The sequence below is a fragment of the Mugil cephalus genome, chromosome 19, assembly GCF_022458985.1.
Source record: "Mugil cephalus isolate CIBA_MC_2020 chromosome 19, CIBA_Mcephalus_1.1, whole genome shotgun sequence".
In the NCBI taxonomy this organism is placed as follows: domain Eukaryota; kingdom Metazoa; phylum Chordata; class Actinopteri; order Mugiliformes; family Mugilidae; genus Mugil; species Mugil cephalus.
This window is the reverse complement of record NC_061788.1, coordinates 18,577,514-18,603,884: the sequence shown is the minus strand read 5'-3', so window position 1 is coordinate 18,603,884 and position 26,371 is coordinate 18,577,514. Positions and strand designations below refer to the sequence as shown.

The 26,371-nt window shown below is 40.9% G+C and overlaps 4 protein-coding genes across 4 annotated transcripts; all 4 read right to left on the bottom strand.

Annotated features, from left to right (window-relative positions):
* Positions 1-741: 741 nt before the first annotated feature.
* On the bottom strand, positions 742-4,138 carry LOC124996884 (bile salt-activated lipase-like). The gene is made up of 11 exons (XM_047570268.1): positions 4,025-4,138; positions 3,659-3,806; positions 3,341-3,460; positions 3,070-3,267; positions 2,862-2,992; positions 2,656-2,763; positions 2,441-2,555; positions 2,084-2,270; positions 1,766-1,969; positions 1,110-1,319; positions 742-993 (listed from the first exon to the last, which is right to left on the bottom strand). Exons 1-11 carry the CDS (start codon positions 4,088-4,090, stop codon positions 810-812), a joined length of 1,671 nt encoding a protein of 556 aa, XP_047426224.1. The 5' UTR covers positions 4,091-4,138; the 3' UTR covers positions 742-809.
* Positions 4,139-6,721: 2,583 nt separating this feature from the next.
* Positions 6,722-10,354, bottom strand: LOC124996883 (bile salt-activated lipase-like). The gene is made up of 11 exons (XM_047570267.1): positions 10,207-10,354; positions 9,841-9,988; positions 9,614-9,733; positions 9,343-9,540; positions 9,135-9,265; positions 8,933-9,040; positions 8,719-8,833; positions 8,139-8,325; positions 7,826-8,029; positions 7,107-7,316; positions 6,722-6,992 (listed from the first exon to the last, which is right to left on the bottom strand). The coding sequence occupies exons 1-11, from the start codon at positions 10,339-10,341 to the stop codon at positions 6,809-6,811; spliced, it is 1,740 nt and encodes a 579-aa protein (XP_047426223.1). The 5' UTR covers positions 10,342-10,354; the 3' UTR covers positions 6,722-6,808.
* A 3,814-nt stretch (positions 10,355-14,168) lies between these two features.
* On the bottom strand, positions 14,169-17,835 carry LOC124996885 (bile salt-activated lipase-like). Its single transcript, XM_047570269.1, has 11 exons — positions 17,765-17,835; positions 17,429-17,576; positions 17,111-17,230; positions 16,840-17,037; positions 16,632-16,762; positions 16,430-16,537; positions 16,213-16,327; positions 15,630-15,816; positions 15,317-15,520; positions 14,549-14,758; positions 14,169-14,432 (listed from the first exon to the last, which is right to left on the bottom strand). Exons 1-11 carry the CDS (start codon positions 17,828-17,830, stop codon positions 14,249-14,251), a joined length of 1,671 nt encoding a protein of 556 aa, XP_047426225.1. The 5' UTR covers positions 17,831-17,835; the 3' UTR covers positions 14,169-14,248.
* Positions 17,836-18,730: 895 nt separating this feature from the next.
* Positions 18,731-26,038, bottom strand: gtf3c5 (general transcription factor IIIC, polypeptide 5). The gene is made up of 11 exons (XM_047568978.1): positions 25,625-26,038; positions 24,931-25,129; positions 24,570-24,780; positions 24,292-24,475; positions 23,911-24,015; positions 21,564-21,678; positions 21,333-21,413; positions 20,277-20,365; positions 19,882-19,964; positions 19,453-19,595; positions 18,731-19,047 (listed from the first exon to the last, which is right to left on the bottom strand). The coding sequence occupies exons 1-11, from the start codon at positions 25,844-25,846 to the stop codon at positions 18,854-18,856; spliced, it is 1,626 nt and encodes a 541-aa protein (XP_047424934.1). The 5' UTR covers positions 25,847-26,038; the 3' UTR covers positions 18,731-18,853.
* Positions 26,039-26,371: the final 333 nt, after the last annotated feature.

Below are 26,371 nucleotides of genomic sequence, written 5' to 3'. Positions count from 1 at the left end.
TATAGAGGCCAGAAGCTGAAAAGAAAAAATGCATTTCTTGCGCTGAATTGGCTTTTGCAGATTATTGTTTAGTGAATCAAAATTAGCCTAGTTCTCTCAAACTGCCAAGTGCAGCTGCTATCACTGTCAGTGTAGGAGGTTATTGTCTGTTTAAAAATTAACCAGTGAACAAATGCATATTGTTGAATGATGCGTCAGTTGATTGCTTGAGCACTGATAAAACTTAGGCCTGATCAACATGTGACAAATCATAGCCATCACATGGCAACAAATGTCAAACGTCAGTTTGTTGCTGTAAATCGTTGGCTTTTATTGAAAAAGATCTGCAGTTTCTTTTTTTTTTGATGTCACAATGCAGCATAATTCTGTAAAGCTAATGGAGAGGATGGTGGTCACTAATAGTTGCACATTTCTATCCATTTTAAACTAAATACCCCAGGACAGTATAAGTATTGTAGTTACTGTTGTTAGCAAACTGGTTGAATAGCTTTACCCATAAATTCAAACATAAAACTGCCATTACGGTAAAGATGACGTAACACTGCTGTTGGCTGCAGGTTGGGGAGCGACGCAAGACCAGGGAGACCCAGGAAGAGAGAGTTGTGTGGTGGAATTTGTTGGTAAAAACAAACTTGGGTCAATTTAACACAACACTTACTTCTTACTATATTACTATTATTATTACTATTACTCAACAGCTCATTTAAAAGTACGGTTAAATAAAACCAACAAGACTGCATGTTTGTATGCACCATCCATTTATTTATTACTTTAGACATATCCACAAAGCAGGTCATTGCTTAAGGTCTTTATTCTGAGTAGAGTGTAGGGAGGCTGGGCAGGATGCTGGTCCAGAAATGCACGTAACGCATCCTCATCTTCTGATGCACATAGTTCTTGTTCATATCAGAATGGATCTCTAGGAACTGATGACCAGTGCTGGTGAATTTGGGCCAGGTAGTAGGCACTCTCAGGTCTCCTTTGTTGGGGTCTCTGTGGACAGAACCAGAGAAAAAGGGAAATGAAATGAAGCAGTTTTGGTTGTGTGCTTCATTGCCTGACTCAAGTGTGTTTCTGTGATTCTCCTGTTTTGTGTCTCAGAATCATACCCAGTTTTGGCAAAGTTGGTCCAGTAGGCAATCATGTAACGGGAGACGTCACGGTGGCGAGGCCAGTATCCCAGGGGAGTGGTGAATGGCTTTCCGAACACATACTGTAGATCATCTGCATGGTCAGCTCCCATCCAGCTGGGGTAGGGCCTGGCAATTCCACCCATACGGTTTGGCTCAGAGAAGAGGTAGGAGTAGGTTCGTCCAGTTCTTTGTTGGAAAGGGAGTAAAGATGTGAAATCTTTGAAAAATCAGCCCCTATTAAAGTTCTCAGAGTCTGATAAAAACTTAAACTGTAGCCAGTTTATCACATTACTCTGTAGGTTGGCAAAGAATTTAAAGTTATTCATGAATCCTATTGTGCAACTGTCACATTTGTCTGCCTTTCTATTAATTGCATACTCAATATACATTTAAAGATAAGTAAATCTGTACCCTGCAGCCCTAAAGGTTAAATTAGTCAAAACAAAGACAAAAAGAGGAACTTCTCTCTTTGTAAATACAATACCTCTGCAAAAAGGTTTTCCTTGCATACTATGATGGCAACTATACAGCTAAAGTAAAGTTCTGCCTTCATTCCTCGCCTTCTAAAGAAACATGTAACATAAATAATTTCAAATAAATGTGGCATCTGTATGTCAAGGTCTTCTACTCACGTGGCATTGCCAGCATGAAGGTAAAGGGCCACCTGTGTAGGAACCAGGAAGATGTAGTCTGTTCCAATTGCCACAATTGTCTTCTTGATGGTTTCCCAGCTGGGACTTGACCCCCAGGAGGAGGTGTATGTTTGGTAGGCGTTGTCTGCACCAGCCTTGCCTTTCTCTCTTGTGTAGGCGGCCAGGAGCCTCCTCACATCCTCGCTGCAATCAGGGAGAATGGTTCACAATGAAGTCTGAAAACATCTTCCAACCACCAGTACTACTAATGGTTACATAGTTCTGACTCATCGGTCTGATCAAATGTTTTGGACTCACACAGGGGTGTTCACCATTGGAGAGTTAATTGTTGGAACATCTACAGCAGTGAAGATATGTCCATCCATGTCGTTGACTCCAGCTATGTAGTCAATGTCTGCCGCATTGTGGAACAAATTCTGAGGCTCATCTGGGAGGAAGTCTCCATCAACCACAGCAGACAGGAGCAGGTTGAAAACAACGGGGTCTGACAAATGCAGGAGCTTAGTCAGAAAATGTACTATGAAATTCAGTTTCAATTTTGCAATGATGAATGAGTCAAATGCAAGAACTGACAGATGTAATACACTGCCAGTAGAATGATCACTTCACTGAAATGAAAATGTAATCTATGGTTTTGTGGAGGACAGTCCTTACGATCAGGAGAGCTGGAAAGACTGAGAGAGCCTGCCATTGTTAGAAGTACAGGATCAGTCATCTTCAAACAGGCAGCCATTCTTTCATCAGTGGGACAGTTGACCTTTATAGCAACCTGGGGAGTGTGAGATAATCTTAAGTTATTTCTCTCCATTAAGTTTTACATACATAGTTGAGTTCTTGTTAATTATTAAAAAAAAGGGTCTTGCATGTACCTCCTCAGCAAACCTGCGAGGGTTTTTGTTGACAGCCCACGGACAAAGGGAAACTCCACTCTGGGAAATGGCTCTTCTGATCATCCCTTTGTTGTGGGGGGTAATAGTCTATAGGCAGGATAACAGATGTTAAACTGAACTACAGTCATATTTACACACAAAATACAAAATACATAATCTACATTCACACAAAGGCATCTTCTCACCTGGAAGCTAACACTGGCTCCACCAGCAGATTCACCAAAGATAGTGATGTTGTTAGGGTCACCACCAAATGAGCGAATGTTTCTATACACCCATGCGATGGCAGCCTGCTGATCCCAGAGACCATAGTTTCCTGACAAATTTAATGGAATTACAGAGTTAAAGTTAGCAGAATAACACCTTATGAAGCTTTGCATTTATGTCACATACCAGGCAAACTGGAGTCTCCAGTGCTCAGGAATCCCAGAGCACCCACACGGTAGCCCAGTGTCACTACAATAACATTTCCTCTGTCTGCGATCTCTTGCCCATCGTATAGGTAATTATCCAGGAAGTTTGCACCCATTGAGCCTCCAACCAAGAATCCACCACCATAGATCCAGACCATAACAGGTAGGTCCCTGGACACTAGAGTACAAAGAAAGAGTTGAAGCACTGATATTATTTTGATGGCACTATCTGGGATTCTGTGAGTCTTTACCTGAGCTGCCATGAGGAACCCAGACGTTGAGGTAAAGACAGTCCTCACTGCCCATAGTGTCAGTCATGAGAATGTTCAGCTGAAGACATCTCTTTCTGTACTCAGTGGTCTTCAAAATACCTGACAAGAGACACATATAGTGTAAGGTTGGGAATGTGTTTTCATAGCATGTAACATTATATAGTTTAGTCCTGTAGATCAGGGTAGAAGATTAAACCTTCTTATTTGATTATGTTAAATGTTGTTACAGAATTATTGTTGAGAGGTATAACTATCATTGCTAAAGGAGTAGGCAAGAAGTTCACTCAGTCCACCAACCATCCCATCCAGGGTGACGCTTTGGTTTCTCAAACCTTCCTGGGAGGTCAGCAAAGGGAATCCCCCTGAAAATGTCCATGTGACGGCGGAATCCAAGCCGAATGTTTTTACCCTGCACCATCCCTCCCTCTGTGTACACAGCCCCAAGCTATGAAAATTAAGCACAAAAAATGCAAGGCATGAAATTCACATATTTTCCACCTAATATTATGTATTGATGTCATTTTTCTAACCATGCAATGAATACAGTTTTGCATGCTGAATTTGAACTCTCTTTTCCAACTTGCCACTTTTTTGATTAATGGCATGGAAATGAACAAATAATCAGACCTAATTCAGAGTCACAGATGAGTTGTAGGCACTTACAGAGGTCGCAGAGACCGTCTCCAGAAAGACAGCAATGGCAATCAAAATCCCCAGCTTCGCCATCATGACTAAAGTGTGAGCACCAGCTTGCTTGTCAGTAAGTTTTATAAAGGAGCCCCCTCCCCTGAACAACATCTAACCAATCTTCAGTCTGTGGGACTGTTACGTAATACATATTTAACCAACTCATGTCTGCAACACTGTCCTCAATACTCATCCATGGATGGCTTCCAACACTTAGATTAAGGTATTTGTGTAACTTCTGAACATGAAGAATGGGCACTTTTATACAAGTGACAGGCTGCGTATTTATGTCTTTAATTTTGAGTCAAATTCAACCAAGAATATCACGTCATGCTCATTTGAGTTTGAAGAAGGAAAGGCAGTTGTGATTAATTGCTATTTTCATTATGTTGTACCTTTAAATATGTACCTTTTTGTGGAAAAAAGCAGCCAAAATCTAAACAATGTCGACAAATTAAAAGCAAGAAATGGTTCAATCTGCATCTCTTTGGCTGTAGGATACTCTTGTAATAGTGTAATTGAAAAATTTCTAAGTGAAAGCCAGACATGATACCGCATAGATTAACCATGTTTATCATAAAGACAACCTTTGCTGAGTTTACACAGCTGTTCAGCTGGACTCCAAGTCACACTGCTGTAACATGTCTCAAAAGATTAATCCTAAAGTTGAACTGAAAACAACTTGATCTTGTCCTACAGCTCATTATCTGTTTGGTTAATTAAAGAAATCCCCTAACTTGCTATCAACACTGACTATATATCTACCCAATAACCTGCACAATATAGCTGATATGTTAGATTAAGTACACTGCCTGGCCAAAATAAAAGTCACTACCAAAAAAAAAAAAAAAAAATGGTCACACACTCTAATAATTCATTGGACCATACTTTGATTACAGCACCATTCTCCATGGCATTGTTTCAATAAGAAGTTTCTGCTATGCCACAAGGTTTATTTCCATCTAGTGTTGCATTGATTTTTCACCAAGATCTTGTATTGATGATGGGAGAGTCTGACCCCTGCACAAAGCCTCCCAGAGATTCTCAGTGGGGTTCAGGTCTGGACTTTGTGGTGGCCAGTCCATGTGTGAAAATGATGTCTCATGCTCCCTGAACCACTCTTCCACAACTTGAGCCCAATGATTCCTGGCATCATCATCTTGGAATATGCCCGTGCCATCAGTGAATAAAAAATCCATTGATGGAATAACTTGGTCATTCAGTATGTTCAGGTTGTCAGCTGACCTCATTCTTTGGGCATAATGTTGCTGAACCTAGACTTGAGCAACTGCAACAGCCCAAGGTCATAGCACTGACCCCACAGGCTTGTACAGTAGGCACTAGACATGATGGGTGTATCACTTCATCTGCCTCTCTTCTCACCCTGATGCCCCTTCATTCTGGAACACGGTAAATCTGGACTTATCAAACCACATGACCCCGTCCCCACCTTCTTCCATTGCTCCAGAGTCCAATCTTTATGCTCCTTAGCAAATTGAAGCCTTTTTTCCCAGTTAGCCTCACTATTTAGTGGTTTTCTTTAGACTACATAGTTGTTCAGGCTCAATCCCTTGTGTTTGCTTTGTATTGTACGTGTAGAAACATACTTACTGGGGTGGTGTTTAACTCACTGAGTAGAGCACCTGCCCCACGCGTTGAGGCTGCAGTCCTCGCTGCAGGTGGCCCTGGTTTGAGTCCTGCACTCTTCTGCATGTCGTTCCCCCCTCTCTGCCTCCTGTTTCTTGTCCGTCTTTACTGTTCTTTCCATTAAAGGCGAAAAGCCCCAGAAATATATTTTTAAAAAGAAATGCCCTTTCAGTATTACACATAGCCCCGAGTTCTACTGTTGTTTTTCTTTGATTTTATTTCACCAAGGATTTTTTTCTGACCATATTTCTTCCCCACTACCCTTCCAGTTTTTAATAATGCGTTGGACAGTTCTTAACCCAATTTTAGTAGTTTCTCCTTCAATCTCCTTAGATGTTTTCTTGGCTTAGTGCATGCCCTTCTTCTGACCCTTCTCAAACAGACTGACATCTTTTCCACGAGCATGGGATGTATCTTTCCACTAGGTTGTTTAAGAAATGAGAAGCTACTCATTTCATCAATTGGGGTTAAATTACGTATTGCCCGCTGAAAGAAAATCGCCCATGCAGTAATCCAATAGAAGGCTCCTACATATTTGTTTAGTTAAATCCAAGTGGTGACATTTTTTTTTTTTGGTCAGGCAGTGTATTAGTGAGTGTCAATTTAAGAAAATAAATTTTCCTTTTCTCATGCATGTTTTTATGTTAAGTACAGCATACATAATATGTATGTTATATAAATACAACCCATCGTTTATTTTCTGGATTGATTGGTATTAAAATAACAGCAGAGTTTGAATAGGAAATAAAAATAAAAACATTAATACACATCTTTTATTGTCTGCACTATTTTTATATTGGATTCAAAAGTTAACACACGTACTTCTGCAGTGTCAGAAATATATTGTACATTAAATTAACAAAATAGGACTGTAGCAAAAGTTTAGACCAGTGTTACTACAGCACTGTATGACTGCTAAGCCTAAGAGCTCAGTAACTCCGACAGTCAAGTTGCATTTTTTATTGCACTATATGGATTTATTGTAAATATAAACACATGGGTAAATAAAACCAACAAGACTTCATGTTTGTATGCGCCATCCATTTATTTTTCATGAACCAATGCTTCAGACAGGTCCACAAAGCAGGTGCGCAAAGTGACTGCATAAAGTCTTTATTCTGAGTAGAGTGTAGGGAGGCTGGGCAGGATGCTGGTCCAGAAATGCACGTAACGCATCCTCATCTTCTGATGCACATAGTTCTTGTTCATATCAGAATGGATCTCTAGGAACTGATGACCAGTGCTGGTGAATTTGGGCCAGGTAGCAGGCACACTCAGGTCTCCTTTGTTGGGGTCTCTGTGGACAGAACCAGAGAAAAGGGGAAATGAAATGAAGGAATTTTGGTTGTGTGCTTCATTGCCTGACTCAAGTGTGTTTCTAGGATTCTCCTGTTTTGTCTCAGAATCATACCCAGTTTTGGCAAAGTTGGTCCAGTAGGCAATCATGTAACCAGAGACGTCACGGTGGCGAGGCCAGTATCCCAGGGGAGTGGTGAATGGCTTTCCGAACACATACTGTAGATCATCAGCATGGTCAGCTCCCATCCAGCTGGGGTAGGGCTTGGCAATGCCACCCATACGGTTTGGCTCAGAGAAGAGGTAGGAGTAGGTTCGTCCAGTTCTTTGTTGGAAAAGGGAATGAGGATATGATTGTGACTACACCAATCAGTGAAATTAATAAAAAAAGAAAAAAATTTAATCTTAAATCAGTCCCCATTACAGTTCTCAGAGTCTGATTAACAGTTAACAACAGACAACTTAATTTGTAGTCAATTTATCACATAACTCTGTTGGTTAACCAACTGTCACATTTATGGCGTTGTTTAATTTGTCTGCCCTGTTGTTAATTTCATCCAGAATCAGTATACATTTAAAGATAAGTAAGCCCTTGCCTTAAAGATTAAATTATCTACAAAGAAATAAACAGGAACTTCTCTCTAAATACAGTAAATAAAGGCTTCCATTTAATGGATTATAGACACGCAAGTCTAATGCCTATGTAAAAAGGTTTTCCTTGTGAACTACTATGGCAACTGCACAGCTGGTGGAAATGTATGTCTCCATTTCTACCTAGAAATATGCAGAACATGAATAATTTTAAATAAATGCATGTCAAGGTCTTATACTCACGCGCTGTTGCCAGCATGAAGGTAAAGGGCCGCCTGTGTAGGAACCAGGAAGATGTAATCCGTTCCGATGTCCACAATCGTCTTCTTGATGGTCTCTCTGCTGGGACTTGACCCCCAGGTTGACGTGTATGTTTGGTAGGCATTGTCTGCACCAGCCTTGCCTTTCTCTCTTGTGTAGGCAGCCAGGAGCCTCTTCACATCCCCACTGCAATCAGGGAGAATGGTTCACAATGAAGTCTGAAAACATCTTCTGGTCACCAGTACTACTAATGGCTACACAGTTCTGACTCATCGGTCAAACACTTTGGACTCACATAGGGGTGTCCTCCAATGGAGAGTTAATTGATGGAACATCTACAGCAGTGAAGATATGTCCATCCATGTCGTTGACTCCAGCTATGTAGTCAATGTCTGCCGCATTGTGGAACAAATTCTGAGGCTCATCTGGGAGGAAGTCTCCATCAACCACAGCAGACAGGAGCAGGTTGAAAACAACAGGGTCTGACAAATGCAGGAGCTTAGTCAGAAAATGTGTCATGTCCAAAAAGCTAAAGAAAGGCGACTGGACTTGTAGATTTTCTTGAAGATGTTTTAACCCTCAGCCAAGATGCCTCTTCAGTTGTAAAGTTCTGGTAGGGAGTTGAGGTTTAAATAGGCACATCTTTGGGTCTATACAATGTCAGCTAAGATGTACTGCTCTTGAAAAGAATGTGCTATGACAAATCCGTCAATAGTGGCAATTCATCACTGCAAGTGTCATTTTTGACCTGGCTCCCAATCAAGAAACAAACGCTTACTTCACTGCCCTGATCACTAATTGCCCTGATGGGAGGTGGAAATGTCATGAAAATGAAATGAAATGTCATTTATGGTTTTATGAAGCACAGTCCTTACGATCAGCAGAGCTGGACAGACTGAGAGTGCCTGCCATTGTTAGAAGTACAGGATCAGTCATCTTCAAACAGGCAGCCATTCTTTCATCAGTGGGACAGTTGACCTTCAGAGCAACCTGGGGAGTTTGAGATAATCTTAAGTTATTTCTCTCCATTAAGTTTTACATTCATATTTGAGTTCTTGTTAATTATTAAAAAAAGGGTCTTGCATGTACCTCCTCAGCAAACCTGCGAGGGTTTTTGTTGACAGCCCAAGGACAAAGGGAAACTCCACTTTGGGAAATGGCTCTTCTGATCATCCCTTTGTTGTGGGGGGTAATGGTCTATAGGCAGGAAAATAGATGTTAAACTGAACTACAGTCATATTTACACACATAATCACACATAATCTATGTGCCCACAAAGACGCCTTCTCACCTGGAAGCTAACACTGGCTCCACCAGCAGATTCACCAAAGATAGTGATGTTGTTAGGGTCACCACCAAATGAGCGAATGTTTCTATACACCCATGCGATGGCAGCCTGCTGATCCCAGAGACCATAGTTTCCTGACAAATTTAATGGAATTACAGAGTTAAAGTTGGCAGAATAACACCTTATGAAGCTTTGCATTTATGTCACATACCAGGCAAACTGGAGTCTCCAGTGCTCAGGAATCCCAGAGTGCCCACACGGTAGCCCAGTGTCACTACAATAACATTTCCTCTGTCTGCGATCTCTTGCCCATCGTATAGATAATTATCCAGGAAGTTCGCACCCATTGAGCCTCCAACCAAGAATCCACCACCATACATCCAGACCATGACAGGTAGATCCCTGGACACTAAAGTACAAAGAAACAGTTGAAGCACTGATATTATTTTGATGGCACTATCTGGGATTCTGTGAGTCTTTACCTGAGCTGCCATGAGGAACCCAGACGTTGAGATAAAGACAGTCCTCACTGCCTCTGGTGTCAGTCATGAGAATGTTAACCTGAAGGCATCTCTTTCTGTACTCAGTGGTCTCCAAAATACCTGACAAGAGACACACATAGTGTAACGTTGGGAATATGTTTTCATGGCATTAGGAGTTATATCATTGCTAATGGGGCAAAATGGATTAGGCAACTCAGTCCACCAACCATCCCATCCAGGGTGACGCTTTGGTTTCTCAAACCTTCCTGGCATATCAGCAAAGGGAATCCCCTTGAAAATGTCCATGTGACGGCGGAATCCAAGCCGAATGTTTTTACCCTGCACCATCCCTCCCTCTGTGTACACAGCCCCAAGCTATGAAAATTAAGCACAAAAAATGCAAGGCATGAAATTCACATATTTTCCACCTAATATTATGTATTGATGTCATTTTTCTAACCATGCAATGAATACAGTTTTGCATGCTGAATTTGAACTCTCTTTTCCAACTTGCCACTTTTTTGATTAATGGCATGGAAATGAACAAATAATCAGACCTAATTCAGAGTCACAGATGAGTTGTAGGCACTTACAGAGGTCGCAGAGACCGTCTCCAGAAAGACAGCAATGGCAATCAAAATCCCCAGCTTCGCCATCATGACCAAAGTGTGAGCACCAGCTTGCTTGTCAGTAAGTTTTATAAAGGAGCCCCCTCCCCTGAACAACATCTAACCAATCTTCAGTCTGTGGGAGTGTTACGTAATGCATATTTAACCAACTCATGTCTGCAACACTGTCCTCAGTACTCATCCATGGATTTCTTCCAACACAGATCAAGGTACTTTTGTAACTTCTCAGCATGAAGAATGGGCTGATGATGTAAGATGCAGTCAGAAGTGACTGAACACCACTTTTATACAAGTGGCAGGCTGCAGTATTTACTAGTTTAATTTTGAATCACATTCAGCCAAGAATGTCACATTATGTAACATGCTCATTTGAGTTTGAAGAAAGAAAGACAGTTGTGATTAACTGCTATTTTCATTATATTGTACCTTTTAAATCTTTTTTGTGGAAACAAGCAGCCAAAATCTAAACAATGTCGACAAGTTAAAAGCAAGAAATGGTTCAATCTGCATCTCTTTGGCTCTAGGATACTCTCGTGATAGTGAGTTAGTGTAATTGAAACATTTCTAAGTTAAAGGCAGATATGATACCTCACAGATTAACCATGTTTATCATAAAGACGACCTCTACTGAGTTTACACAGCTGTTCAGCTGGACTCAAAGTCACACTGCTGCAACCTATCTGAAAAAATAATCCTAAAGTTGAACTGAAAACAACTTGATCTTGTCCTACAGCTTGTCATCTATTTGGTTAATTAAGAAATCATCTAAAGCCTTATTGGTACCGAAGTAGTCTACTTTTTCAAGAGTTTTGTTTGATTCGCAGCAGAAGACTATTGTCACTTGAGAATTATTAATTTATTATTTAGGATGTGCTATAAATCAAAGTTTGGACAGATGTTATGGTGCAAAGTCAAGGTGCTGCAAATGTTTTCACCCATTCACCAACTTAAATGGATGAAATCATTAACTCAAATGAATGTGTTCATTGGCAAAGGTGGGACTGATTTAGCGTAGTGAAGCGGAAAGTTGCAGAGGCATAACTATGGATAGTAAAGTTGAGTAAAACACAGAGTTTGCTTCTCCCAATGCGCTACATGAAACACAGGCTTAAGGAGATCATTTCTGAATCCGATGACATCCCCAGGTAAAACTTATCTCGTGCAAATAGGGCTTAACTTGCCATCACCATCTACCCAATAACAAGTGTTGGGAATAATGGCAATGTTTCCTCTCTTTTATGGTCTCTGTAATCGTCATAAAATAAAAACACTGCTTATAACAGTTTTGGCAGTTCTTCTCTGTTGTGTCACTGCCATGTCTTCCTTATTGAGCATTTAACAATGTGTATAACAGCTCAAAACCAAGCAGAGCAGCGCCCCACAGCGCTTGTACTAGTAACAATAAAGATTCATTCATTCATTCATTCATCAAGAATGATGAACCAATCAGAGGAGGCTGCTGTCATGACACTGCTGATTAGCCAGGACTGTGTCAAGGGAAGCCAGCCACTCTTTGGCTTCATGCTAATCAAAACATCGTATCTTCATCATGAAGCCAGTGAATGAAATAATGCGAGACTAGCAAATTTGAGTTAACATGTTTTCTGACTTTTAATCTGTAGAATTACGTGTGCACTGAGTAGTTGGCTGGTGGCTCTAAACTTCTGCTGGCCAATGGCTGCTGAAGTTACATGAAATAGCAACATACAAGGTGCAACATACTCTTTTCTGTCCCCCAACTCCTAAAAAAATAACTATCTATGCGTGTCTCTAGTCAGGTATAAAAAGTCTCATTTGGCTTCCTCCAACAACAACAACAAAAACTCCCCAAGCCACTTAAAGTGTGAAGTGAAGCAACTTATTGAAGCTGTCATCCAACTTGGCTCAAAGACAGGAGTTGCAAAGGAGGTTTTTTTTTTTTTTTTAATTTAAATTTATAACCATAAAACTTCCAGCTACCATCCAGTCACATTGACAGCTGTCAAAACTGACAGGATGATCACGTATGGTGGCCTGAAAGTCAAAACACAACATCATTTCAGAAAACCCAACAACATTTCAGAAAACACAACAACATTTTATAGAAACAAGTATTTATGTCAAGTGAATTCAAGAAAGATCTTTTTATTTTATTTTATTATAAAAACTTGCATTTTTCAGGAAATAGTTTTTAAGTTAAAACTGTTAAAATGCACTTGTAATCTAACTTAGTTACTTATAAAATTAAGTAATCAGTAAGGATATTCCTCTATTAATGCCACATCGTCCTCCATTCTTTCCAATGCAGAAATGATTTCCTTGACTGGCAGCGAAACGACCAGTCACATTAGCTTATATTTTAGCATAGGTTCTGTCCAATCAGAAACAAAAGTATTGTCCCTTCTTTTTTCCGTAATGTGAAATGTTGTTGTATTTTGTGAAATGTCTTTGTATTTTCTGTAATGGCGTTGTATTTTCTGCAATTTGTGTTTTGTGTAATGTCATTGTGTTTTGTGAAATGTGTTCTGTGAAATGTTGTGTTTTCTGTAATGTCGTTGTGTTTTCTGTAATGTTGTTGTGTTTTCTGAAATGCCGTTGTGTTTTCTGTAATGCTGTTGTATTTTCTGAAATGCCGTTGTGTTTTGACCTCCAGGACCACCGCAGTCACATCTTGTAATATCAGCTGATAAGACCACGTTACCTTACCATCAGTGACACTTCTGAGGAAGGTGGAAGTTTCCTGCTGAAACAGGCCAAGTTAGAACTAATATCTTCCTGTTATCTATGAAATCTGTGTCTGAAAAAAGGAAAATGGCAACCTGTTAATGAAATCTACAGCATATTCTTGACCTGAATGCATGTTGTAATGTTTCACACAAAAGAAGCTAAGGAAGCTTTTCTGCATTGGCTGCTGTCAGCCGTAGCCGACATCAGTGGCATGAACTCCATCAGTCTCAAACTTTGTTATATGTGGTTCTTGCATAAATAAATAAATATATGCTCTACAACCACAGCAACATTGTCAACCAATAGAATACAACAGAGCTGGACATAATCACATGCGTCAATACTGCAGATATGTATAACCTATATTTAAGAGTACTTCACAGCATGTTAGGAGAAGATAGGATGTAGTTAATAGTATGTCGTTATGTATGTAACTATGTATTATGTAGTTAGGTAGCTAGCTGACATTAGCCTATGATTAGGATACATAGCTGTCACTTTGCTCAGCTTTCTAAAGACTGAATTCTGGAGCCATGGAAGAAGGTCATGTGGTCTGATGAGTCCAGATTGACCCTGTACATTGTTTCTTCCCTGAAGGCACAGGCATATTCCAAGATGACAATTCCAGGATCCATAGGGCTCAAACTGTGAGAGTGGTTCAGGGAGCATGAGACATAATTTTCACACATGGATTTCCCACCACAGAGTTCAGACCTTAACCCCACTGAGAATCCTTGGGATGTGCTGTAGAAGGCTTTGTGCAGTGGCCAGACTCCCATTATCAATGCAAGATCTAAGTGAAAATTAGCAAAAATGGATGGAACTAAATCTTCTGTCATTGCAGAAGCCTATTGAAACAATGCCATAGTGGATGCTGCTGTAGTCAAAGCTAAAAGTGGTCCAATGAAATATTAGAGTGTGTGACCTTTCTTTTGGTGGCAACTTTTTTGGCCAGGCAGTGTGTATCTTTTTTTGCCTGCACTAATTTTATTTTTCATTACAAAGTTAACACACACATTTCTGCAATGTGGTAACTATTTTGTACATTAAATTAACAAAATATGACTGCAGCAGAAGATCAGACCAGTACTACTACAGGACTGTAATTAGTGCTAAGCCTAAAAACACAGTAACTCTAACAGTCGGGTAGCATTTGTATTGCACTATATGGGTTTATTGTAAATTTAAATGCGTGATTAAATAAGACCAATAAGACTGTGTGTTTGTATGCGCCATCCATTTATTTTTCATGAACCAATGCTTCAGACAGGTCCACAAAGCAGGTGATTGCTTAAGGTCTTCATTCTGCGTAGAGTGTAGGGAGGCTGGGGAGGATGCTGGTCCAGAAATGCACGTAACGCATCCTCATCTTCTGATGCACATAGTTCGTGTTCATATTGGAATGAATCTCCAGGAACTGATGACCAGTGCTGGTGAATTTGGGCCAGGTAGCAGGCACACTCAGGCCTCCACTATTGGGGTCTCTGTGGACAGAACCAGAGAAAAGGGGAAATGAAATGAAGCAGTTTTGGTTGTGTGCTTCATTGCCTGACTCAAGTGTGTTTCTGTGATTCTCCTGTTTTGTGTCTCAGAATCATACCCAGTTTTGGCAAAGTTGGTCCAGTAGGCAATCATGTAACCAGAGACGTCACGGTGGCGAGGCCAGTATCCCAGGGGAGTGGCATACGGCTTTCCGAACACGTACTGCAGATCGTCAGCATGGTCAGCTCCCATCCAGCTGGGGTAGGGCCTGGCAATTCCACCCATACGGTTGGGCTCAGAGAAGAGATAAGAGTAGGTTCGTCCAGTTCTTTGTTGGGAAAAGGAATAAGAATGTGATCCTGACTACACCAATCAGTGAAATTATTAAAAAAATGAAATCTTTGAAAATCCAAAATCAGTCCCCATTAAAGTTCTCGGGGGTCTGATTAAAAACAACAGAAGACTTTGTTAACCAATAATTTAAAATATTGAACAAATACTTCTCTGTAACTGTCACATTTGTGGCACTGTTTAAATTGTCTGCCCTGTTGTCAATTTCATCCAAAATCAATATAATATTTTGGATGATTTTGGATATAAGATAAGTAAACCCTTATCCTAAAGAATAAATTAGCCACAAAGACATAAAGAGGAACTTCTCTTCTAAAAGAAGTAGAAGTTTTCATTTAGTGGATCATGCACACACAAGTCTAAAGCTTATGAAATAGGTTTTATTGCAGACTTCTATGGCAACTGTACAGGTAAAGGAAATAAATGTCTTCATTCCTACCTTAGGTATAACTAATACCTACATACCTAAGAAATATGTAGGACAAAATTTTTTTTAAATAAATGTTGCACCTGTATGTCAAGGTCTTACACTCACCCGCCCGCTAAAGCGTGAAGGTAAAGGGCCGCCTGTGTAGGAACCAGGAAGATGTAGTCTGTTCCAATTGCCACAATTGTCTTCTTGATGGTTTCCCAGCTGGGACTTGACCCCCAGGAGGAGGTGTATGTTTGGTAGGCGTTGTCTGCACCAGCCTTGCCTTTCTCTCTTGTGTAGGCTGTCAGGAGCCTGCTCACATCCTCGCTGCAATCAGGGAGAACGGCTCACAATGAAGTCTGAAAACATCTTCCGGTCACCAGTGCTACTAATGGTTACACAGTTCTGACTCATCAGTCAAGCGTTTTGGACTCACATAGGGGTGTCCACCATTGGAGAGTTAACTGTTGGAACATCTACAGCAGTGAAGATATGTCCATCCATGTCGTTGACTCCAGCTATGTAGTCAATGTCTGCCGCATTGTGGAACAAATTCTGAGGCTCATCTGGGAGGAAGTCTCCGTCAAGCGTAGCAGCCAGGAGCAGGTTGAAAACAACAGGGTCTGACAAATGCAGGAGCTTAGTCAGAAAATGTACTATCTGCAGAGTCATATCCAAAAAGCTATAGAAAGGCGACTGGACTTGTAGAGTTTCTTGAAGATATTTCAACCCTCAGCCAAATTGTCTCTTCGGTTATAAAGTACTGGCGGGGAATTGGGGTTTAAATAGACACATCTTTAAGTCTATACAATGTCAGCTAAAATGTACTGCTCTTGAAAAGAATGTGCTATGACGAATCCATCAATAGTGGCAATTCATCACATCACCAGTATCATTTTTGACCTGTCCCCAATCAGGAAACAAACGCTTACTTCACTGGTAATTGCCCTGATGGAAAGTGGCAACATAATGTCTAAATTAAAAATGTGATTTATGTTTTTGTGGAGGACAGTCCTTACGATCAGGAGAGCTGGACAGACTGATGGTGCCTGCCATTGTTAGAAGTACAGGATCAGTCATCTTCAAACAGGCAGCCATTCTTTCATCAGTGGGACAGTTGACCTTCAGAGCAACCTGGGGAGTGTGTTCAGATTATCTTTAGTTATTTCTCTCCATTAAGTTTTACATACATATTTGAGTTCTTGTTAATTATTAAAAAAAGGGTCTTGCATGTACCTCCTCAGCAAACCTGCGAGGGTTTCTGTTGACAGCCCACGGACAAAGGGAAACTCCACTCTGGGAAATGGCTCTTCTGATCATCCCTTTGTTGTGGGGGGTAATGGTCTATAGGCAGGAAAATAGATGTTAAACTAAGCTACAGTCATATTTACACACATAATCAAATATAATCTACATTCCCACAAAGACATCTTTTCACCTGGAAGCTAACACTGGCTCCACCAGCAGATTCACCAAAGACAGTGATGTTGTTAGGGTCACCACCAAATGAGCGAATGTTTCTATACACCCATGCGATGGCAGCCTGCTGATCCCAGAGACCATAGTTTCCTGACAAATTTAATGGAATTACAGAGTTAAAGTTGGCAGAATAACACCTTATGAAGCTTTGCATTTATGTCACATACCAGGCAAACTGGGGTCTCCAGCGCTCAGGAATCCCAGAGTGCCCACACGGTAGCCCAGTGTCACTACAATAACATTTCCTCTGTCTGCGATCTCTTGCCCATCATATAGATAGTTATCCAGGAAGTTTGCACCCGTTGCGCTCCCAACCAAGAATCCACCACCATAGATCCAGACCATGACAGGTAGATCCCTGGACACTAGAGTACAAAGAAACGGTTGAAGCACTGATATTATTTTGATGGCACTAGCTGGGATTCTGTGAGTCTTTACCTGAGCTGCCATGAGGAACCCAGACGTTGAGGTAAAGACAGTCCTCACTGCCCATAGTGTCAGTCATGAGAATGTTAACCTGAAGACATCTCGGTTTGTACTCAGTGGCCAGCAGAGTACCTGACAAGAGACACACATAGTCTAAAGTTGGGGATATGTTTTCATAGCACATTACATCATAAAGTCTCATCCTGTAGATCGGGGTAGAAGACTAAACCTTCTCATTTGATTATGTTAAATGTTGTTACAGAATTATTGTTGAGAGGTATGACTATCATTGCTAAAGGAGTAGGCAAGAAGTTCACTCAGTCCACCAACCATCCCATCCAGGGTGACGCTTTGGTTTCTCAAACCTTCCTGGGAGGTCAGCAAAGGGAATCCCCTTGAAAACGTCCATGTGACGATAAAACCCAAGCCGAATGTTTTTACCCTGCACCAGCCCTCCCTCTGTGCTCACGAGTCCAAGCTACAAAAATTAGGCACAAAAAAATGCAAGAGATGAACACACACGATGAATACAGTTTTGTTTGTTGCATCTGAGCTCTCTTTTTCAACTTGCCACTTTTCAGAAGAAACATGTCAGTGATTAATGGCATGAAAATGAACAAATAATCAGACTTAATTCAGAGTCACAGATGAGTTGTAGGCACTTACAGAGGTCGCAGAGACCGTCTCCAGAAACACAGCAATGGCAATCAAAATCCCCAGCTTCGCCATCATGACCGAAGTGCGAGCACCAGCTTGCTTGTCAGTAAGTTTTATAAAGGAGCCCCCTCCCCTGAACAACATCTAACCAATCTTGAATCTGTGGGACTGTTACGTAATGCATATTTAACCAACTTGTGTGGGTAGCGCTGTCCTCAGTATTGATTCATGGATTGCTTCCAACCCTTCAAAACATCAAGGGGTAAACCAAAAAGACCTGCTGTGTGTTGTAGTCATCAATACATTAAAGTATTTTTGTAGCAGCCAGTGGTGTCATGTCAAATGACATGCTTATGCCAAATGATGTAGTTTCTCTGGGAAAGGTAATTGTGATTAACTGCTGTTTTCATCATGTTGTGCCTAAATCTTTCGTCATGGAGCCAAACAGCCAAATTCTAAACAAATTAAAAATAAGAAATGTGTTGCGGGTTTAATCTGCACCTGTTTGGCTATAGGATACTCTTTGTGATGGTGAGTTAGTGTAATTGAAACACTTTTAAGTGAAAGCCAGAAATGATACCGCACAGATTATCATACTGTTGATCTCTGCTGAGTTTACACAGCTATTCAGCTGGACTCAAAGTCACACTGCTGTAACATGTCTGAAAAAATAATCCTAAAGTTGAACTTGAAACAACTTGGTCTTACCCTACAGCTCGTCATCTAAAGAAATCATCTAACTTGCCATCACTGCTGACTGTGTATCTACCTGCACAATATAGCTGATAGGTTAGATCAGTTTAAGCAAATATTTTGCCTTTTTCTCATGCATGTTTTCATGTTTAGTACAACAGACACAATATGAACTCAAAAACTGGCTTGCTGGCAATTTTGAGGAATGCTTTTGAATATTTTGATGAACGATAGTAATAATGTATGAACCAAAAACACAAAGTTAGCACAGCTCTTACACTGGTCTTTGGAAATACGTCATTTCTTTATTTACTTTTTACAAAATAGGACACTTAACTCACTTTACAGAAATAGATCATGCAAAAATATTAAACAATGTCATCAAAGTGGCTGCTTTTTTTATTTTTACATATAATCTAGAATTTCTGTCTCCATCTCATTTTCACTTCCTTCAGATGGCTGAAATTCATCTTCCTCGTCCTCCTCTTCATCCTCCTTGTCATCGTACTCCTCCTCTTCCACCTCTGCATTCACATCCCTCCCTGGAGAGGTTAAACTTAGGGCCTTGCGTCTTCGTCTTTGGGGCACTTCTGGCAACACTGCAAACAGAGGAATGAGACACACCGTCATTCTTTTCTCGATACAGCATCATGCCCTGAATGGCGTAACACACTTGTGAAGGCTAAAACACGGCCTCTGTGTAGGTTAATTGTGGAGCACTCATAGTGGGAGTGTGGCTAATATTCTTGGTTGTGCTGTTCAAAAAAAATTAAGCATGGTAAAGTGTCAAAGGTTGGGTCATAAGGAAAACGCTTTGTAGCTAATAAAAAAATCAAAAGAGCTGCTTGAGGGGACACAAAGGGGACGCAAAGTTTCTTTGTGAGTTACACTCACAAAGAAACTTTATTAACTTACACCCTGAGTGTAACTCACAAAGAGGATGCAGTAGCAGCAAATTGACCCTGAATGAGAGTGTGCTCGCCAGTTCCCTGTGACTTCCTTACCTGGCTTCTGCGCCCGGACAACCTTTTTGATCATGGCCGAGATTATGTCCCTTAACTTGTCCGTGGTGCCGACAACGCACCAGCCGTCACGCTCGTCACATTGCTGCTCGTTCCCGGTGTTCTGCTCAATCACCTGCTTGATACTGGAGACGCAACACAACAACAAACAGGAAATATCACTTCTGTGATATTTTCTTTATTTTGCCATTGATACTTCCCTATAACTTGCTAAAATGTTACACTGGTTGTTTTTTACATCTTATGGAAATCGAGAAACTATGACGTGGACATAGAATTTGCTTCAAAACCAGTTCAATATCTTCTTTTTTCATAAGGGACCTGGTTGAATCAAGTCAAAGATACATTTTAAGATGCCAAGAGTTAATTCTAAGGCTTTTGGGTGCCCGTTATGACATCACTGGTTTGTACCTCTCCACATCCAAGTCACAGAGCTGGTAAAACATTTGTCTGTGTGGAGGCAGCATCCCATCCTTGAAGATGTAGGATGACTCCTGTGGAGTGGAAACAGAGGAGAACATTTAACACAGCGGGTATCATTCTTTTATCGTTCATTCCGTGCAGTAACTCCATGATTACTCCATAAGGTGATGTGACGACCAGTGATACCAACTTCAATGTCAGAAGAGATGAGACAACCTCTATCCCTTATAAAATGGTTTAATTCTGTCTTAATGCCAGCCTTTCTTCTGTTATATAGCACACTTTTCTAAAAGTCCCAATATGTACCATGAATTAAGGAGCACTTGAAACTATTTAATGCGTTAACTCCAATAATGCTGCCACACGGCTTGTCCTTCTCTGACCTTCAGCTGGTATGTGACTGGAACTGGATCGCGACAGCTGCTCGTTCCCTCCTGGGCGGGAAGATCCAACACACTGGCTGGCTGGGGACCTGGAAAAAATAACAAATGTTGTTAGTTTACCTTGGCATAGCAGGCGTGGCAGCAAACAGAGTTGGACTTGGCTGAAGTATTTATTATGTATTATGATTACATGAAACCAAGCTAGCCAGGGACAGTCGGTAACATAATCATAAAAAATGTGCAACTATTTTCGTTTTTCATCATGGCAGCATGATTTCCTGTCAGTCACATCTCCACCTGGTGACAAAAAAACTGCATTTTGACTTCTGTAGGAAATGTGGATGCTTTGCTATGCAATAATATTTGTTTCACCTAACTGCTCTGCAGTCACGCCTAATTCTTCTCTGTCTGAAGTCGTGCACGTACGCAGGCACGTAAGTTAAAATGCACTTGGAACCCTGGTGGTTTGTATAGGTCTCCAGGAAAAATCTTCCATTAAAAACTGTGGGTGGAAATTAACATTTTTATCAGTCATGTTGATTTAGTTTAATCTGTGATCTGGTTGGCTATGGGCCTCATGTCAGAGCTTCCTTAAATCTTTATTTTCTATTCATTATATGCAAAGAAAAAAACTTTGGCGGATACCAAGCTAAACGTATCTCCACTTTAAGTCGACGACCTATGGTAGCAACTGACAACAGTATATTGACCAAAACATAGTGCTGCAAATGTTTACCACAAGCAAACACCATCTGTAACTGGTCCCTAACTCCAAAATTCATCATGCTAATAGCATATTGGAGCATCGAGTGAACCCAGATGGAGAGGCAACATTGTTGACAGTATTTCCTTCTAAAATGGAGAGCAGTCCATACCTCAGTCTATACAATAACCACATTTTTAAGAAACATCTGGGGTGCGAAATACACACTGGCCAAATGTAGCTCCTTACGTTTCAGGATCCTGGTGTTGTGCATGCTTTCTGTTCATTCTCTTCTAAAACAAGTCAAAACATCTACACTGTAAAAGACTGCATTCATCTAAATAAATACTTGCCTGCTTTGTTGAATGTGATCGGCAGACTGTAGTTAAGGGAGCTCCTCTTTGCTTTCACTGGCATGTCGGACAGGGAGAAGCCTTGAAGCGGGGAAAGAAAAAAAGAGCAAAAATAGGCTGATTATCTCTGTGCTGAAGAAGATTTTATGTAAAATGTCACATTTTCAACACAACGTTTTGTCAGAAATGGACACCATATGGTGAACAAACCCTTGTGCAGTTAGCTCTTACCGTGCTTGGTGCTACAGCGGATCCTGAAATCCAGCATCTGGTATTTCTTGGAGTCCGAGTTCTTTCGGGGGTCATAGCCCAGCCTCACCCACAGGCTTCTCCATGGTCCTGTCACCTGCAGAAATAAAATAAATGTTACCTTACATTTAGGATACTGTTCTAAAAGTAAAACAATAAATCTACAGGAATAAGCCGAATTAAGATGCAAAAAGCCCTTCATCTGGAGACTATGGGCGTGTTCCTTCAGCTTTAAACTAACTGTTCTAAGATGCTGTGCGGTCACAGAAACCAGGGATTTTTTGATACACCTCAAGCCTCTGTCCTCTCGTTCTTCTTCTTGAATCCTGATTTCAGCTGTAAATGTGATGTTGACTACATACGAAAAAGCTGCAAGCACACACAAAATGATAAAACATTGTATTTCTTTCCCTTAAAAACAGAGTGACAAGCTAAGTTGAGTCATAGCACAAAATCACTAAAGTATTTGCGATGCCCTCAGTCTGTGCTTTCACTGCCACCACAGAAAGGTCAAATTGTGATAAATGCGAGAAACAGAACCACCTCAACTGACCCCCTTTGACATGAAGAGGAAGCAGCTGCCTGGGCTCATTATTCTCTAATGAATAATGAGTCACTTGTCCAAAAGAACAGATCTGAACTGTGTTCTTTTAATAAATAATAAGGTTACTGATACTTTAAGCAATGTTATTTCATTTCTTTTTCTTCATTGTCATGTACCCCCACTTCTACTCTGCTCTGTTTTACGATAGACGGAGCTCCGCACCAATGTACACACACACACACACACACACACACACACAAACGCATTGACACACACCTACAGCCAGAATAAAGGGAGGCTATTGGGGCTAACGTGGTGGTTACTATACTGTGGAGAGAGGAGCTAACCTTAGTAGTCAATGAGCTGACCACGGGGCTAAGTTAGCATGCTGAGGCCGTGTTAAACATGCTGCTGTTATTTGGCTGACTCTTTCATTCATTGCGTTTACATGCAGAGCTTAATCGAGCTATGCTCAAAATTCGACTTTCTCACTACAGTCCTTGTCCCAGTTTACATGCAGCGCAAGAAAATGGAATAACTGTTCTCCTCTTCTTCTTCCATCTTTTCAGTGGGAAAATACCTCGTTAATACGGCCCGATTTCCGGGTGATCTATCACGTGATATAATAAACAAGAGTCGTTCATGCGGCAGACTGGCATTTCAAACAACAACCAGACAGATGATAGTACGTTTTTTAATCTTGTACGTAATGTTCGCGCTACTTCTGATGCAGGTAAGATCCGCGCTATCCCTCAGACAGCTCCGTTTCTCTTCTTCTTCTGCGATCGGCTTTGTTCCGGGGTCACACGCCAGCGCAGTGGTGGTGGAGCATGCGCAGACGCATTATCCATGAAAACTCGGATTCCAATCACATTATCTGGGCGTCTCAATCGGATAATGAGAACTCTGATTTTAATTGGAGTAACGTTAAGTTCTCCTGTTATAGTCCGATTAAGGCAATAATTCATTTTTTCCACGTGCATGTAAACGCACTGATTGTGTCTGCATGTTATGTGTTAACCAACTGGTGTTTAGCTGTAATGGTGCTGTCATTTAAATTTAAGTTTAGTTTTCTGTTTGCCATGTGTGCTACCGTGGAACAGCAGGTTAACTGATTAGCCTGTTGTCTGCTAACTGGTATAAAGCTAACTGTTGTAAGAATCTCCGTTAACATAGTTCCATATTTAGTGCTCTAATGCTCGTTGCTTGAGCTTTAATCAGTAATGTTTTATGTTTTTATTTGTGCAAAGTAATTTGGGTTGCATTTTTTGTATGAAAAGTGCTATATAAGTTTTTTTTGATTTCATTTAACTTTATGCACTGATGGAGCTTCAAAAGCTGCTCTTCTCTACCGATTTGATGAATACCATACCATTAGACTGATATAGTAATAAAGTTGGCTGATGTACCTGCGTCATGCTTGTTTAGCTACTGCAAAAAAAAAACTACTCACACAGCCCATCTCCCTTTCCCATCATTCTCCCATTTGCCATCATTAGAGCAGCTAATGAAACTACAGCTGTCACTAGCTATTTTATATTCATTATCAACGAATATATGTATCTATCCATTAATGTATCTATGACAGATGGATGCATATTGTAACCACTCTTATCTCTAGGGCTACTCAGGAACCTCATTTCAACTAGTCCCCCCGGCAAAGTACGTGACCACAGGTGAGGGCTGAACTCATCTGAAGCTTGACCACATTCATAATTAGCTTAGCATTTTACAAACATGACAAATAGAACTTATTTTTCCCTAAAATGCAACCTCTTATCTCACCATGTAATAGGCATAAACGGGCAGCAGCAGTTTCAGTTTATCAGGATGGAGGTTGATGTTGGCCTTGACTGCGTTCCGTGACCAGATGGGCCGGCTCTCAAACATCTAGGCACAAAACATTTGGTTTGAGATAAGATACAGGCGCGGACAAACATGGCAAGTTATACCTGGTTAACTTTATATAACACATATATAACACAATGGCACTTTGCCATTTCTAAAGGTAAAACACAGTGGTTTGTGGTGATGTCATGTTGAACAGAATGATGGTGGAAAATGGAACTAAAGTCCCAGTGTGAATACAGAGTTTCCAGAGTGTGAGGAGGGATTCGGTTACAGGCATCGAGCCAGCGACCATTATTGCAGCAGCAGCACACATACCGTTTTCAATTGTTCTTCAGCCTGCCTTTCATACTCCTTCACGCAGACTCGTACCCAGTTAACCTTGGCTGCCTCAAGGCACTCAGTGGGCACAGTGGGATCAGTGAAGCTGACAAAAATAGCATTGTGGGGCCGGCGAGCACGATTCAAACCAATGAAGTTCTTCTTGTTGACAGGCATCTGGCTACAAACAGAATGGAAGAGAGATATTAGCGATATAACACTGAAATGAATCACACATAGAGTGTAACTAGCAAAATGCGGTAAGGTTGACTCACGCAGCATTTTCTATCTTTTGACAGACGTCAGGCCGGTAGAAATAATCCACAGGACTGTCCAGGCGTGAGAAGATGGCAGGTGGGAGAAAGTAAGGCATGGGCTTCTCGAAAAACTCCTGATTCTCAGACTTACGGAGGATGATTTTGTCATACAAAGACACGTCTTTTCCAGCTTCTGAATGAACAGCGAGGTACTGAAAATCCGCCAGCCCTGCAGATGACAAGCCATCAGAACAGAAAACATCCATATATGTATATATATATATATATATATATATAAGTATTTATGACAAAGACAAACAATATCACTACCAATAATACTATAACAAAATACAACTACTTCATACACTGGGAGACTAACCTTGGAATCTGTATGTCGTTCCTATGACTCCGAGCATATCCATGTGGATCTCAGCATCCTTGGGGTCTTTTTTTCGCACCCGCCGTCGCACTCTGAGGAGGAAGTTGCTCGAAGGGAAGCGGTTTCCACACACGGAGTGACAGAAGGGGTCTTGGGGTCGGAAACGCAGCTCAAGGCGCCTGTTTGGGTGAGCGAAGGTCTGCGGGGTTAACAGGAAATACAGAGTTATCAGGTCAGTGCAGGTTAACCGCAGCAGTAAGGAAGAAAAGTGTCATAAAACACACATAGAAAAATTATCATATAGAAACTATAGAGAAAATATAACATTGGCATCCATTTCCAAAGTGGCTAGTGTTATGGACTTTCTAATTTTATGCAGGGTCATCTTGCAGTTTAAATTTTAAAAGGTTACGGTAAAATATATTTTTTTATTTTTACTGATCTTCACCCCTAGTTACGACATACTCTATGTGTTATGTATGAGTAATTATTAAAAGATTATGCATTAACGCATTCATATTAGCAGCACTGTAGGATATTTATGTGTTTTTATGCAAACTTTTTTTTGGAGGGGAGGGGTTCTCTATTGTATCATATGTGCAGCTGCATAGTATGCATGTAAAACTACATATTAAAGACATTAAAACCCCGGCCTGCTCGCTGCAACTGTCTGTCCCAGCTGTGGTCTGCTTACTTTAGACACTGTTTGTTCACCCCCCAGAGTCTCCAGCATCTTGTCCACGCTGCTGACCACCGCCGGATACTCCACACACACCAGTTTGTTGTCCCGCAGCTCCACGGTGGACGAGCTGCCGGGGACATCTTCAGCCTGACAGCAGATACTCAGCTCTTTCAGAGTAAAATCTAGATTCGCCTCCTTGGAATCCGCCATATTGCTTTCTTTACTTGCAGCCATTTAACAGAACTATTCATAATGAAATCATGAAGCGCATGTAAACGGCCATGTTCCAAAACGGTCCTGACTCCCGTAGTAACCGCGGAACGAGCCGAGTGAGTGCGCGTTCAAGTGCAAAATACCACCGGGCGGAAACACATGCGCACACATATAGTTCCGCGGGTATTAATTAACCAATCGTCCCCTCTTTGATATCAAACCAGGCGAATTAAAAAGATATAACACACTGTTAATTTTTCCCACGTATGTAGAATACAAAAAACAGTATCAAACTTGAAAGAAGAAAGAATATACAAAAATATCAGCACTCTGAATGGTAACTGGATTTCAAATTGTTAAAAAATGGCTAATATAATGTCATTGCTATGATTATAAAATGTAGACGGTGAGGTAGTAGTTTGCAGTAACCTTCATCATGCCATGTAGTGTGTTTATTTGTACTTGCTTTAATGCTTTACATTATTTTTAGATTATGGAAATAACATCTGAGCATTTGCACTTGTCAGACGTCTCCCACATCGATTG

What these genes read in the sequence shown, in the direction of transcription:
- gtf3c5 (XM_047568978.1), bottom strand. Translation starts at nt 25,846, where the DNA reads ATGGCTGCAAGTAAAGAAAGCAATATGGCGGATTCCAAGGAGGCGAAT. An exon ending in CAAAAGATAGAAAATGCTGC is followed by an intron (nt 24,476 to 24,569) that starts GTGAGTCAACCT and finishes TTCTGTTTGTAG; the next exon opens with CCAGATGCCTGTCAACAAGA. An exon ending in CCGCTGTAGCACCAAGCACG is followed by an intron (nt 21,414 to 21,563) that starts GTAAGAGCTAAC and finishes CCCCGCTTCAAG; the next exon opens with GCTTCTCCCTGTCCGACATG.
- LOC124996883 (XM_047570267.1), bottom strand. Translation starts at nt 10,341, where the DNA reads ATGTTGTTCAGGGGAGGGGGCTCCTTTATAAAACTTACTGACAAGCAA. An exon ending in CTCGCAGGTTTGCTGAGGAG is followed by an intron (nt 8,834 to 8,932) that starts GTACATGCAAGA and finishes CAAACTCCCCAG; the next exon opens with GTTGCTCTGAAGGTCAACTG. An exon ending in CTTCATGCTGGCAACAGCGC is followed by an intron (nt 7,317 to 7,825) that starts GTGAGTATAAGA and finishes TTTCCAACAAAG; the next exon opens with AACTGGACGAACCTACTCCT.
- LOC124996885 (XM_047570269.1), bottom strand. Translation starts at nt 17,830, where the DNA reads ATGATGGCGAAGCTGGGGATTTTGATTGCCATTGCTGTGTTTCTGGAG. An exon ending in TCTGTCCAGCTCTCCTGATC is followed by an intron (nt 15,817 to 16,212) that starts GTAAGGACTGTC and finishes TGCATTTGTCAG; the next exon opens with ACCCTGTTGTTTTCAACCTG. An exon ending in ACCAACTTTGCCAAAACTGG is followed by an intron (nt 14,433 to 14,548) that starts GTATGATTCTGA and finishes TTCTGTCCACAG; the next exon opens with AGACCCCAATAGTGGAGGCC.
- LOC124996884 (XM_047570268.1), bottom strand. Translation starts at nt 4,090, where the DNA reads ATGATGGCGAAGCTGGGGATTTTGATTGCCATTGCTGTCTTTCTGGAG. An exon ending in AGACGGTCTCTGCGACCTCT is followed by an intron (nt 3,807 to 4,024) that starts GTAAGTGCCTAC and finishes TAATTTTCATAG; the next exon opens with CTTGGGGCTGTGTACACAGA. An exon ending in GCGTCACCCTGGATGGGATG is followed by an intron (nt 3,461 to 3,658) that starts GTTGGTGGACTG and finishes GTCTCTTGTCAG; the next exon opens with GTATTTTGAAGACCACTGAG.